The sequence below is a fragment of the Carcharodon carcharias genome, chromosome 20 (assembly GCF_017639515.1).
Source record: "Carcharodon carcharias isolate sCarCar2 chromosome 20, sCarCar2.pri, whole genome shotgun sequence".
Taxonomy (NCBI): Eukaryota; Metazoa; Chordata; class Chondrichthyes; order Lamniformes; family Lamnidae; genus Carcharodon; species Carcharodon carcharias.
Window position 1 is genome coordinate 100,711,072 of NC_054486.1, and position 13,830 is coordinate 100,724,901.

The 13,830-nt window shown below is 40.3% G+C and overlaps 1 protein-coding gene across 3 annotated transcripts in view; it reads left to right on the plus strand.

The window, feature by feature from the left end:
- The window catches only part of papola (poly(A) polymerase alpha), a 73,863-nt gene that overhangs the window by 40,677 nt on the left and 19,356 nt on the right, over positions 1-13,830 (plus strand). For 2 of the 3 annotated variants that reach the window (XM_041214974.1, XM_041214976.1), the window contains exons 13-19: positions 2,670-2,723; positions 3,825-3,944; positions 4,170-4,279; positions 5,121-5,242; positions 6,858-6,979; positions 11,315-11,412; positions 12,440-12,642. In XM_041214974.1, coding sequence (XP_041070908.1) covers positions 2,670-2,723; positions 3,825-3,944; positions 4,170-4,279; positions 5,121-5,242; positions 6,858-6,979; positions 11,315-11,412; positions 12,440-12,642 — 829 coding nt within the window. The remainder of the gene's footprint in view (positions 1-2,669; positions 2,724-3,824; positions 3,945-4,169; positions 4,280-5,120; positions 5,243-6,857; positions 6,980-11,314; positions 11,413-12,439; positions 12,643-13,830) is intronic. The other variant, XM_041214975.1, reaches the window with a different exon arrangement.

Genomic DNA, 13,830 nt, shown 5'->3' on the forward strand with positions numbered 1-13,830 from the left:
TTAATATATCTACGTATAAAGGGTTTGGTTAAATATTTTTGGAAGTTAATTTTTATTAAATTGCTCTTTACCTACATTGTATAATTTGTTGTGATATTAGTTTTTGTGATTTATATTTTTTTTCCTTTACATCCTTTAAGGTTACGTTATTCCCATATAAGATGGGAAGTGACCTTCCTTGCTTTCTATTTATGTTCAACCATTTAAAAACTCAATCTTTGTTTCCTTAAAACTAAACTAAAAGTGAGAAAGCAGTAATTACAAAAGGCTTAACTGATTTAAGTAGGTAACTTTCCTTTTAGGGACAAAGTAGGGAGAGCCAGGAGCAAAGATGATAATAATGCGCAGATGTTCACTGTTCTTGTTTTGGTTTTCTTCAAGGTCTTTGTTGTTTGACCATTTGGTTGATTTTGTTAAGCTGACTTTCATTGTATGTCAACATTACAGCAGAAAAGCATATAACTTGTATAACTTGAAAGGGAATTGGATAAGTATCTAAAGACAGGAGGTTTGCAGGGCTATTGGGAAAAGGAGTAAGACTGAGTTGCTCTTGCACAGAATTGGCATATACTTGGCCCAAATGGTCGCCTCTTGACTGTAACCATCTCTGAATTCTAACTTTCTTGATCCCCCTTCCTCCATTACTGGTTTGAAGTTAAAGACTGACGGGACTAACCTGTACCACTTTGCTCTTCAGTAGTTTTGATTTTTTTTCTCCTCCATAATAGCAATACTCATGGTACCCAGTGATATCACTCAAGCCTATCCCATTTCCTCTACAAGTAACATGTCAGTAAAGATACTCTGTAGACAGAACAAGTATTGCCCTTTGATTTTGAAGAGTTCTGCAACACTTTTGAAGTGTTGTTCAGTATGCTGGTCACTAGCCAAATGTGATTAATTAGAATTCTGGTGTAGCTAATCGATGAATAAAAGTGATTAATTGTCATCAACGTGGTGTATGGATGCGTACTGTAACATTTCTGTGCGTTTGGTAAATGGTACGTTGCAAAGTAGTGTTCATGAGTGTTATTTCATTGTGTGTGCTTTACTTCCTTGGTTACTGCTTATTGATTTACCTGGTGAAATAGTGTGCAACACGGGTGAAAACATCAGATTTCAGCACCATGAAAACACCAGCAACATTATGGAGGGGGGAGCTGTCATCGTGGTCAGCTTGACCAATCTGAATAACCACAGACCCCAATCCCAACCAATAACAAGCAATTTCAGCAGGGCACGTCATGGCGCAGGACAAGGTGAATCCACCTGTACTCTGGATGGAGCGCAAGGGCACGTCTCGTGTGAGTCAACATTCTCAGCAAGCCCTTTGAAGCCAAAGTACTGTTCACAAGCGCTGGACATAAATCCCGAAGCTGCAGTAAGATATGCTGTCTGATTAAATTCATGACAGATTTTTGAAATTCCACACTGAATTGTGGTAGTGATTTAACATACGCTTGAAGCATGTTTGCCAGTATTGTATATAAGATGTTTTCTACTTAAAATTAGTGCACATGGCTAAAATGGTGTCACTGTAGCCATTAATGAAGCCAGTTAGCAATTTCTATTGGGCAACAGTGTTTTAGATCAAATGTCTTCAGCTCAACTCTGTGTGGGTCACCTTTTGACTTTCTTGTCTCTGCTGTTGCTGCAAGAGGTACACATTAGCAAACCCAAAAATGCTAGGCTAAGTGATGTACAAGTTGGAGGAAGGAAGAGAGCTCACAGGCATGTGGATCACTAATTTTAATCCATTGCATTTTATTACCTGAATTCCTTGGGTTATTAATCAGTGTTAATAATTGTAAATGTATGTAGATTTTATTTTTAAAAATAAACGCCTTTTTTTATTGTTCGATATGACTCATTCTGTTTGTTAATGCTCCTTGTAAGTAATGGGCACACATGACAAAAGCTGTTGAATGTATGTTACTGGTTAGGAGCCAGTCTCTGTAAAGCTAACAGATTAGTAAGTAGGTGCATGCAGGACAGCATGCATGCCTGGTTGTGGTAAGTGAAGTTGGATTAGGATGATAAGCACAGCCTTGCCTTCCTTTTTTTCCCCCCATGTCATTATTATAGTAGAAGGAATTGCTAATGGAATTGCTGTGCTTTGTGGAGATGATTGGAAACCCTGATGAGATTTAAAGTCATCACATAACCTTGGCCTTCCCTGACATTGGGTGAAAATGCTGCTCATAGTCCATCTAATTGGACCATGGCATAAATAATATTATAAAACCTGTCAGTATGATTGCTTAGAGTTTCTCATTGAGAAGTTTTCCGGTGCAGCAAGGTCCCTTTTTAGAATAATATTTATTGGATCATAAACTAAATTTTATTAGGCTATACCTATTTGGGTTTGATCATTTTCAGTGCACATTTTTCAAATCTATAAAAATTTTAAAAATCGTAAAATTATGACATTTCCAATGGAACTACGATTCTGCATAACCCAGAATTATACTTGAACTTATACTTACTGAACCATCAGTAAATAGGTGAGTTTCAGCTCTGAACTTGAAGGAAATTCACTGCAAGTTAAAAGCAAGATTAATTTCCAAGAACATTCAAAAGAAGTGAAAATTGGCAAGTATTTCACAAGACTGAAGTACTTAGTTTGTCATTTAAAACACACAAAGTAATTTATCTCCTCCCTTTCAAAGGCATTACATTGTGCTGCTGGCAAGTGCCCCAACGGAAAAACAGCACTTAGAATGGTAAGTTCTTGAGACTGTGTTGTAATAAGCATTTAAGATTGATTACTGGATTATGATTGTATCATGTGGGGGCTAAGACACTTGCTGCTAGTTAATATAAAAAAGCCTGTTAATATGATTTGGCAATTTTCTAATTACAAGTTTGGGTACACAGATCTGATATAATGTCCTTGTATCATCTCTCCCCTCCTACAGTTGAGTAACCTATTGGCATATGCTTGGTCACAGTTGAGGTTTTCACATGGAGTGGACACTTGTATGTGATACAGAATGATTCTTGGCACTCTTGAACCATACACCACTAAGTCAGGGGAATAGGAAAGGGTGAAAGTTTAAACGTAATACACAAAATAACTTGTGGAATGCATTTGCTTGTGTTCCTTGGTGAGCATGTTTTTTTAAAAAAAATCTAAAGCCAGCATGTTCTGTGCCATGCGTATGGTGTACTTAAAACTTCTGGCTGTCAAAAGATAGCTGTTCTTACAAATAAATAAATAAAAATGTTGATTTATCACGAGCTAACCTTCTGTACCTTGTATTGGTCAGAGGCAAAGGGCTGTCTTGGAGTAGTTTAGTAAGAGTTGAGAGTTCAGGGCTTGAACACAGAACATTGGCTCATGTACTGAGTGAGAGCTGCACTGTTGGAAGTGCTGTCTTTTGGATGAGACAACAAACTAGCTTCCCACCCACATTTTCAGACCTGTATGAAGATCCATGGCACTATTTGGAGAAGAGCAAGGAGCAAACATACTACTCTCAACCATTGCCATCAAAAGCAGATTGATTGATTAATCATCTCATTTTGGGACCTTTTTGTATATATCACTTGCCTCATTTGTCTATAAAGTAACTGATTCTATCTTGAGCATTGAATTGCTTGAAAGCCCTGGTAAGCCATTATATAAATGCAAGTTTATTTGTTCTGCCACTTTAAATTGTATTTGCTTACCTTCTTGGATGTATAGCTCAACACTGGTACACTTTTTTAACCCATTAGATAGAAACTGCTTTTAGTTATGTTAAGCCTTGACAAAGTGCAATGCCATATGTAGCTTTCTGGAGCTCCTCATCTCCATTCAGTAACAATGTTTTTGTATTTAGGGTGGGCTTGGTGGAATCCAAAATCCGAATCCTGATTAGCAGTTTAGAAAAGAATGAGTTCATTACTCTGGCTCACGTTAATCCACAATCATTCCCAGCTCCCAAAGACAATCCTGAGAAGTAAGTAATTTTGTCAGTGTTTATGACCATTTCAAGGATTATAATTTGTTTTATTGTAAATGGTTGCTGAGCAAGAGAAAAAAAATGCAAGATGAACGGCGATTAGTGTTAAAAGATTAGAAGGTGGTTTGACCTGAGAGAAGAAATGTTTGCTATGCTTTGCGTCACACTTCTATACAGTATTACAAGTCATGAGGTGTCTCATACTGTGCTTTTCTATTTCAGGGATGAATTTAGCACAATGTGGGTCATTGGGATAGTCTTTAAGAAAGTGGAAAATACTGAGAACCTGAGTGTTGACCTGACTTATGACATTCAGTCATTCACAGATACTGGTAAGAGGCATTTGTGGTCTTGTGACTTCTGCAACTGTTAATATACAGGGAATTCAACATTTTGAGAAGCTAGTATGCTATTATTTCATGCCAGAAATCCTTGCAGATAACTTATTTTGGAAAAAATGTAGCATGGTGGGGCAACTTTAGAACCTGGTTACGTGGGTCTGTCAGTTAATCCACCCTTACTTACAGCCCAGATAAAAGTTTATTGTCCAGCTGCCAAACTAAATTTGACAAGTTTTAAGTGCCTTACAGTGAGGTCAACAGTTTTGTTGCAGAACAGGTTTTGAATGTGTCTCATTCATGGCCACACTTGCTCAAAGCTGACTCCTAGCCTTATGCAAGTGTCGGTTATCTGAACCATACCTTCCTATCCATCTGATATCTCTAAGCCCAGCTGTCATTTAATTACTGAGGTTCAGTTTTAGTACAAATCTTTTAGCATTTTCTTTGTGGCTCCTGAGCCAATATTCCATCTAAGCTGTGCAGCAACCCAAAAGTTCCTGGGCCCAAGTTAGCCTCTTTAAGATGCTGCGCACACATGCAAAAAAAAAATTAAAGGTACCTGCACTTAAATGAATCAGCCATCGACTACAGAAAATAATTAGAGGGTACATTGGCCCTAACCATGTTTAATTACTCCAACTGAACTTGAAATTACATTTTCTGTAATGACAGGCTCCTCCATTTTCCTACCTGCTGTTTCAACATTTGGGGGAAAGTTCCTGCTCTTGGCGCTTCCTCTGTATTCAAGAGTGTTGGATAGAGATGGCACCCTTGATAGTGTTAATTATAAAATAAGTCAGCAGCAGAAGATTAATTTCACCTACCCTTACAGTTTATAGGCAAGCAATGAACAGCAAAATGTTCGAAGCAGATATGAGGATTGCAGCAATGCATGTGAAAAGGAAACAGCTCCATCTGCTTCTCCCCAGTTATGTTCAACAAAAAAAGAAAAAGGTAACCTATTTCATAACCTGTTATATTTAAATTAGGTGATCTGTAAAAGGAATAATTTGTCTCCAGACTATCTGTGCTACTTCAGTAAGCACATCTGTTAAATGAATACAAGAACACAAGAAATTGGAGCAGGAGTAGAACACATGGCCCATCAAGCCTGCTCCAACATTCGACATGATCATGGCTGATCTTGGGTTCAACTCCATTTTCCCGCCTGCTCCCCATATTCCTTAATTCCCTGAGACATCAAAAATTTGTACATCCCAGCCTTAAATATATTCAATGATGAAGCATCCATAACCCTCTGGGATAGAGAATTCCTTTGAATGAAGTAATTTCTCCTCATCTCAGTCCTAAATGATTGACCCCTTACCCTGAGGCTGTGCCCCAACGTTTTAGATTTCCCAACCAGTGAATACAATTTCTCAATGTCGACCTTATCATGTTTCTTCAGGCTTTTGTAGGTTTCAATGAGATTGCCCCATTTATTTGGCGCCTCATCACAGGACAAACCCCCTCATCCCAGGGACCAATTTAGTGAAGCTTCACTGTATCACCTCCAATGCAAGTATATCCTTAAATGTGGAGACCAATGCTGAGTACAGTTGTCCAGATGTGGCCTCACCAAAATCTGAACAATCGCAGCTACACTTCTTGTACTCCAATCCTCTTGCAATAAAGGCCAACATGCCATTTGCTTTCCTAATTACTTGCTACACCTACATGCTAACTCTGTGTTCCTTGTACGAGCACACCTAAGTCTCTTTGGACATAACACTTAAAAGTTGCACACCTTTTTAAGAAATATTCTGTTTTTCAATTGTTATAACCAAAAGTATAAGTTGTTACAAAACGTAATAAATAACTAGGTAAATTGAATCTTTGGTCTGGGTTACATATTATCAGATATCATTTATTCCATCATCTTTTGTAAATGAAGTGGTTTGTTGGACTGCAAAAATAGTTGGATTTATTTTTTAGTCTGCCAAAATACTGCCAGCTATAGCTAGCTAAATAAATTCCATCCTTGGAAGCTATTCCATTATAATTGATGTTTAGGCAACTATCCAACAGAAATGATTTGATATGTTTTTGTTTCCATTCAGTCTGTCAGGCCACTGATCAATGATTACTTCCTCATTGATTTTTAAATAAGTGAGACTGGTTCTAATTGAATACAAGGTTTTAATTATTAATTTGTAGCAAACAGGAGGGTATGTTAAATTCCTTGCATTCATGAATGGTAGGATGCAAGTTACAGTGCTGAATTGCCAAGCTCCACTGGGAAGTTGATTCTTCCCTGTGGTCGGAGAGGGTTGAACCTGATCTTGGCATTGAGAAAAGGTCTGGCTTGTGGTTTGGTTTCTTGTGTACTTATTTAATGGTTTATTTTCTTCGCCCACCTTCCAAGGTATGTAATTATTCTATTACCTTTGAAGGGGAAGGTTAATCATCTATTGGCCTAGCCGAATCTAGTCAAACCTAATTCTCTTTTTAATATTGTTTTCCCCACTCTGACCATTGTATTACAAACAGCTGGTACTTGAAATTTGTCAGGAAATGCATGTTCTGAATTCAGGATCTAACTTACTTAAAACTTCTTTTTCATCTTAAGCATTCATTGGAGGGGAACAAAGCCAACTGTGAAGATGAAAATAGCATGGAGGCCTCTCTGGATAGTGACCACAGCCTGCTAGTGCCTTCTAGTCCATTACAGAATGCCAACAGCCCGCAGAGGTAACATGGATGTAATTTCCTCCATTTTTTGTTTTTATGCAAGGGTTTTGTTGAAGACTGTCTCCTTGGGATCACATCCAGAATATCAGTTTGAAAATTTAGAATATTCCCACTGTTTTGTATAGCATATTAGTTTATTAGAATTTATGGTGGGACAAACTCCAGTAGGGTTGATCAAATGTTAGTCTCTGTAGCTAAATATCACATGCATGGGCTCTCATTGGTGACAGCCTACCATCTGGTTTGCACCATGGTAGTCAACTCTGTGTTGAGTATTTCCTGGTGTGGCCCAGGAGCCCCACTCTGGCATGGCAGTCTCTGCCACATTTGCTGCAGAGGAATACAGTGAGCTGAGAAAGTGCATGATTTACTGGCCTGTTTTCTCTGTGCCCTTTTCTCAGCCAGCTGAGCTTTTCGTTTCTGCTCACCTCTTCCAGTGCCCTTCCAAACAGTCAGCTTCCAGCTGTCAGCGACTGTCTCCCAGTTGTCAATGTCAGTGTTCTCCATCTGCCTATCTCACTTACTAATGTCCTTATAGTAGAGATATTGATGCTCAGGAGGTCGTGACCCAATGACCAGTTCACTCTACAGAATGTCTTTGGGTTTGCAGCCATCATCCATCCAATTAACATGGCCAAGCCAGTGCAGACATCATTGGCTTGATAGAATTAGCATGCTCCAGGGCGACTCTGAGTCAGTGACCTTGCCCTGCCAGGAGATGCCAGTGTTAAGCCTGACACAATGAACCTAGAAACTAGGTGTATTGCGTAGCATATGTAGCCCAGGTCTCTCTACTGCAGAGCATTGTGCTGAGGATGCAGGCTTGATGGAGTTGCAATTTAGTGTTCTTTTACTCAGCTTGGATATAACAGCTGCAGCTTTTCTGTTGCATGTGTTGATTTTGACATCAAGCAAAAGATTGCTGGTGATTGTGGAGCCTAAACATGTGAAGCTATCAACAACCTTCAGCCTCACATTTTCAATATTGATACATGACAGTATGGCAACATCCTAGACCATGACATTTGTCTTCCTGTTGCTGATGGTCAAACCAAACTCTTTACAGGCGTGAGAGGGTCTGTCCATTTGCCGCTGAAGGTGTTCCTCGGTATGGAATGCTAGTGTGGCATCGTCAGCGTAGAGCAAATCGCTCATGAGGATTTGGTGCGCCTTTGTCTTGGATCTCAGGTGAGCAAGGCTGAACAGCTTTCCATCAGTTCTGGTGTGTAAGTGGGCACCCTCTGTAGATGGCAGCAGCAAAGACAGGAATATGCCCGAGTGCCAGACACAACCCTGTTTGACCCCACTGTAGATCTCAAAGGGTTTCAGTGTTGCCCTGTCATAGCTGACGTTACCCATCATGTTGTCATTAAAAAAAATCATATTGAGTGGCTTCAGTGTGCAGCCAATTTTCTACAACACCTCAAGTGAACTGCCACTGCTCACTTGGTCGAATGTCTTGGTGAGATCGATTAAGGCAAAATATAGTGGTCTCCTTTTGTTCACAGCATTTCCCTTGCAGCTACCAGACTGAGAAGACCATGTCAATTGTAGATCTCCCAGTTCTGAAACAACACTGGCATTTAAGAAAGGTGTGTTCAGCTAGGACCTGCAGCCTAACAAGGGCAAATACTTCTCCCATGATGCTCAGTAGGGCGATGTCACGATAATTGTTGCAGTCATTGCAGTCACCCTTGTTCTTGTATAGGGTCACAATCTTTGCATCACACAGCCTTGGGCAGTGTCCCCTCCCTCCAGTAGAGACAGAGAAGTTTGCGCAGATGCTACAGGAGTGCAGGTTTCCTTGCTTGACAAATTCAGGTGGTATGGCATCAGCACCTGGAGCATTGCCCATGGCAGTTGGGTCAATTGCTTTGCTAAACTTCTTCACTGGGTTCACTATCCAGCTTTTCCATGACTGGCAAGCTTTCTTAGGTGTCTAGAGATTCTGTGGTTCAGTGTTTCCCCCCCTAGAGTATGTTCCACCCTTCTCTCCAAATATTTACTGCTGTTGATGATGACCTCCCCTACCTTCGTTTTCAATGGAGCTGTTTTCTTTGGTGGATGTGCTGTCTTTTTGATCTCTTCATACATTTCCCTAGCATTCCCTGTGTCAAAGGATATCTGGATATTCTGGCAAAGTTGTAACCAGTAGTCATTGCCGCACTGTCTAGCATTCCGTTAGACTTCACTTTGTGCGGTTCATAGTGCATTCAGAGTCTGCTTGCTTGGGTATCTCTTATAATTAATGAGAGCTTGACTTCGATGACAGTGATGTTAGTCTCGAACCAGACAGCATTTTTCTACTCTTACTTCCCTTATGCTGAGAGTGCAGCATTGTCGATGGTGCCTTGAAGTATATTTCCATTTCACTTCTGCACTTGTGTGGGAATGCGGGAGGGTAGCTGTTCAATCAATTCAAGGAACTGTTGGTTTTTTATCTGGGTGGGTAGTGGGCTGATGTTCATATGAGAATTGAGTTTCTGTTTTGAATGAAAAAATGCAAGGGTTGTATCCTAACCCTGGTGTATACCAGTGAGTGATCTGTTTCGCAGTTAGTGCTGTGATAGCTGCGTGTGTTGAGAATCTTGTTCAGAGTCATGTCTGCTGTATCTGATCCAGCTGATGCCAATGGCCTGATCTTGAATGTCTTCAGGGTATCTTGTGGCATGGTTTATTCGAAAAGGTGTTAGTTACACAAAGCTCAAGAAGTCTCTGCCCATTCTCATTTATTTTTCCCAGACCATGATGTCCGAAGGTAGAGGACTTTGCCTCATGGTTCAAGCCCACTCTTGTGTTGAAATCCCCCAGTAGATAAAGGTGTTCTGATTTGCAGATTCTGCTGTTAGCAATGTTAAGCTCATCATAGAACTGACCTTTCACGTCTGGAGTGGAGCACAGTGTTGGAGCATAGACACTCATGAGGTTAACTGGCTGTGTTTGAGTTGAGAGATGGGGAGAACACGTGCTGAGCCATTTGTGGAGCTGCCTTATAATGGAGCGTAGAGGGTTCCTTACAACTTGCTCACGTATTTCCCCTCTCTTCCCTGCCAGATGAACGTGTAATATTTTTCATCCAGTGATCAACTCTCAGCGAGACTGGCCTGTTGTAGGGAAGCTACGTCAATATTCAGCCATTAAAGTTCCATGTCAGTCACGACTGTCCTGTGCATAATATCAATCATCTGCAAGTCATCTGTCAGTACCGTGCACTGATTTTATAGCTTGCCAGCTTAAGAGTTGGGCATCTTCATTCTTTAAGCTTTTTGCCTGGTGCAATGGATTCCGTCCACTTGTTGAGCAGAGACTCTAAGCTCCAAGCAGTTGGACTGTGGCTGGTCAGCACCTTACTTGTCAAGGGCTGCCCAACTTAAATGGGCGGTGGCTGACTAGTGGGGCATGATGGTGCCTTCCTTATTTGTGTTAATGCTCTGCAGTCCTCTCCAGGGTGGAAGCCTGGGCAAAATATATGTAGAGCTTGGGTTGCCTAAACGATTGGACCTCCTCTCGACCTCCCTGATTGAGTCCAAAGGTTTGCAAAGCACTATGTTGGCACCGGCTTGATTGAAGAAGTTGCTGGAAAGATGACATATTTAGACAGTCTACTTTTTGGCTCCACTCCCGACTTTTTTTTGTCAGGGTTTACTCCCTTAGCCTTCAACTTTCATGAAGCATCTTTAGGGCAGCAGAGCTATTCGTTCATAGCTGGGAGATTGATTCATGAGTGCCAGCGCCTGTCCACATGCCAGTGGACATGCACACTGCGTGTCTGGCCCTCCGAGTTCCTCTGAAGCTTTAGCTGGGGCTGCAAAGGAGATACAGTTTCACGTGAGGATTTGCCAATGGAAAGGCTATGTACTGACGCAGGGTTATGTATTTGGCTTTCTTTCGTATGGCTGCTGGCCAGCAGTATAGGTTGAAAATGAGAAGCAAACTCGCACATGCCCATGTGATCTAATGAGATTGAATTCTTGGTATTAACATATAGTGATTTGATAATTGAGTATTTTTCATAAAAAGCTTATACAGTAACAGATTTTAGTTTCTCCATCGTGTAACTGGCGTTCAGCTTGTTTTTTTCTTAAATTACCTAGATGTATTTTTGGAGGTGAATTTTGAGGTAAGGGCTACAGTTTTCCATTCCTCTACCTGATGGAACTCTTTAGAACAATTTCAGGTGAATTAGTTGGGATGTACGAAATGTAGGAAGCGAAAGTGATGTTTTAAAAAATTCCCGTACATGATCCTTTATGTATTTTCTTCTTGTATTTTCATGGCAATTAGTCATGCATGAGTGTGCTGTTCGGTAACTTTTCTTCTTCTCATTTGATATAGTCCTGTTACTGCTGCATTGACAAGCGTTCAGAATTCAGAAGTCCAGGTGGAATCAGAGACTAGTCCTTCCAAAAGAAATTCCATTCCCAGCTCAGGGGGTGAGTAGCAACCCTTTCTAGATGGTTAGAAGTTGAATGAAGGAGTGTGTTGGTGAAGGGTGAGCTTCTCTAAACCTTTTCACAAGGTACATGTCATAGTCCTAGAGTGCCTATGTTCTTTTGCTTCTTCTGAAACCTTGCTGTGCCTGGGCTTAGTGAGATCAGACAGTAGCTTTGAACCCGGTCATAAAATGCACTTACCTCTTATGCCTTGATACAAATATATTGCTATCTTTTCTATCTATCCCCAGCCCTCAAAAAAAAGAATTGCTTGTGCTTTATGGGGCCAAGGATTACACAAAGGATAATGTATTTTTTATTATTTTGTGGTTTATGAAGTAAGTGATGTGTGATAGCATATCTATTTGTCTGTTTTGCGGTTTCAATTATTATAGACAATCCCTTTGGAAGAAATTCCGCTAACAGTTGCAAGGCTCCATCCCAACCAATTTCCCCTTTCATTTCATTTTGCTGTGCGAGGTTGGCTTGTTGCACTGCACAGTCCCTTCACTATTGATGCACAGCCGTGCATGTGCTCATCTTAAAGGGACCGTTGTTTTTGCATGGCCTATTCCCTGCATGGCTGTGCTTCCGCACAGCTTACAGGGGACATCACTCTCAATCTACCCCATGTTTCTCATCTGATTTGGGTCTGGATTCAGCTCCTCTGCTTGTGTTGTGGGATATCAACGCTAACAGCTCTAGGCAAAAAACTTGATGCTCACACCAGGCTTCGTGTACAGCAAGGGGAGAATTCCTTGACCACATACTGTTGATTTCTTAGAGGCATAGGTTTTTTCCCCCTTATCTGAGGATATATATAGAGGTTGAACTGGTTCTCAAAGAATAAGGAAGATCACAATGACAGTAAAAAGTTTAACTGAGAATTTAAACTGACTTAAAGACAGGAGGCATGAAAGACTGAGTGCTTCAGTTTTCAGTTGATGACTCCACTATGTTATTATTTCAAGTCCATTTATGTGACTAGTTAAATAACTTGTGTGGATTTATCTTCTCTCTCTCCTAGGCTCATCTTCATCATCCAGTGAACACATTCCTCAGGCCTCTCCCACACCTTCTACTGCACAGCCAAAGTCAGCAATCAACTGGGTTTTGTCTACGTGTGTCAGCAATCAGTCTCCAAGTGCAGCCACAAAAGGATCCAGCCCTGTTATCTCTGGGAGAAAAAGACCGGCATCACCACTTACAAATGAATCCACAAAGAACGAGGTTTGTAAGCTTATTTTTGTGCTGAATTTCTGTATTTCCCACAGTTGAGGATCTCAAAACAGGTACTTTTTCAATTATTGTAACTTAAATTTGTTTCTGCTTTAGCTTTTTTTATGCTGGTTAGCATGAAGACAGTCTAATTTACTGTCTTTTTGGGAATTTGGAGGAAAAAAGAAGGAAGCCTTCCTAAAGTGAGAGTGAAACTGAGCAGGTTCTCTGCAGCAAAGTTGATTCCTGAGTCAGGCAGATATTCAGTGCTCCAGGTGTCAGTTGATGATTTGGGTAATGAATGACCAGCTAATCTGGCTCAATAATACACCTTGGAGGTAGATTATCATCGAAGGGCTGGAATTCTTACTATTTGTGTCCAGGTAATCCTGAAGGTTAAAGGATGGGATTGTTATGAAATGGATAAATGGTGAGAAATTTGCTGGTGCCCTGTATTGATAACCTTGGGTTTAACCAACAAAGCACTTATCCATGCTGTGCATGCAAACTTCTAGGTAACTATGTTTAATAAAATCTCTTCATTCCCATGAGAAGAGTGCCTAAATTCAATATCAGGACAGTAGAAACTGTGGATTTTTCAGTAGTTCAGAATGAGACATGGTGATGGGTTTCTGGTGTGTCAAACGCTCAGTTGACCAAAAAAAAACTGCTAATTAGTTGAGAGAAAGCAGTAGTGTGGTATGGAGTTTGAAAGATTGGAGGGTTAACTGTTTTTCTTTTTACTTATACGCAGTTTAAACAGAACTTCTACTCTTGTGTATCTAACACTTGTTATTTTGTGCCACTTGTCAAACAGTAGCTCAAACTCAATAGTTTCATCTTTCACAGACCAAAGTCTGTGATATATTTGTTGTAAATTGCGAGCTCTCATGTAAAAAAAAAATTGTCAGTTGACTTGTTAAAACTAGGAGGTACTTGCATGTTGTATCCTGGAGCTGCCAAACTTGACTGATTTATTTTAAACCTGCCCAGAGGATGCAGTAGAAATCACCTTCCTGTGTGGTTCTGAAATTTAACCATCAGCCCACGATGCTGTGAATTGGTGCTTCTTGACCATAAAAATTCAGCTAATTTGATTGCTGTTTTACTACTAACTTTCAATTCTTGTATGACAGGTTAGCAGAAGAAAAATGATTCAGCAGCATAATTGAGCACTTATAAGAAACAGAATTCAAGCTA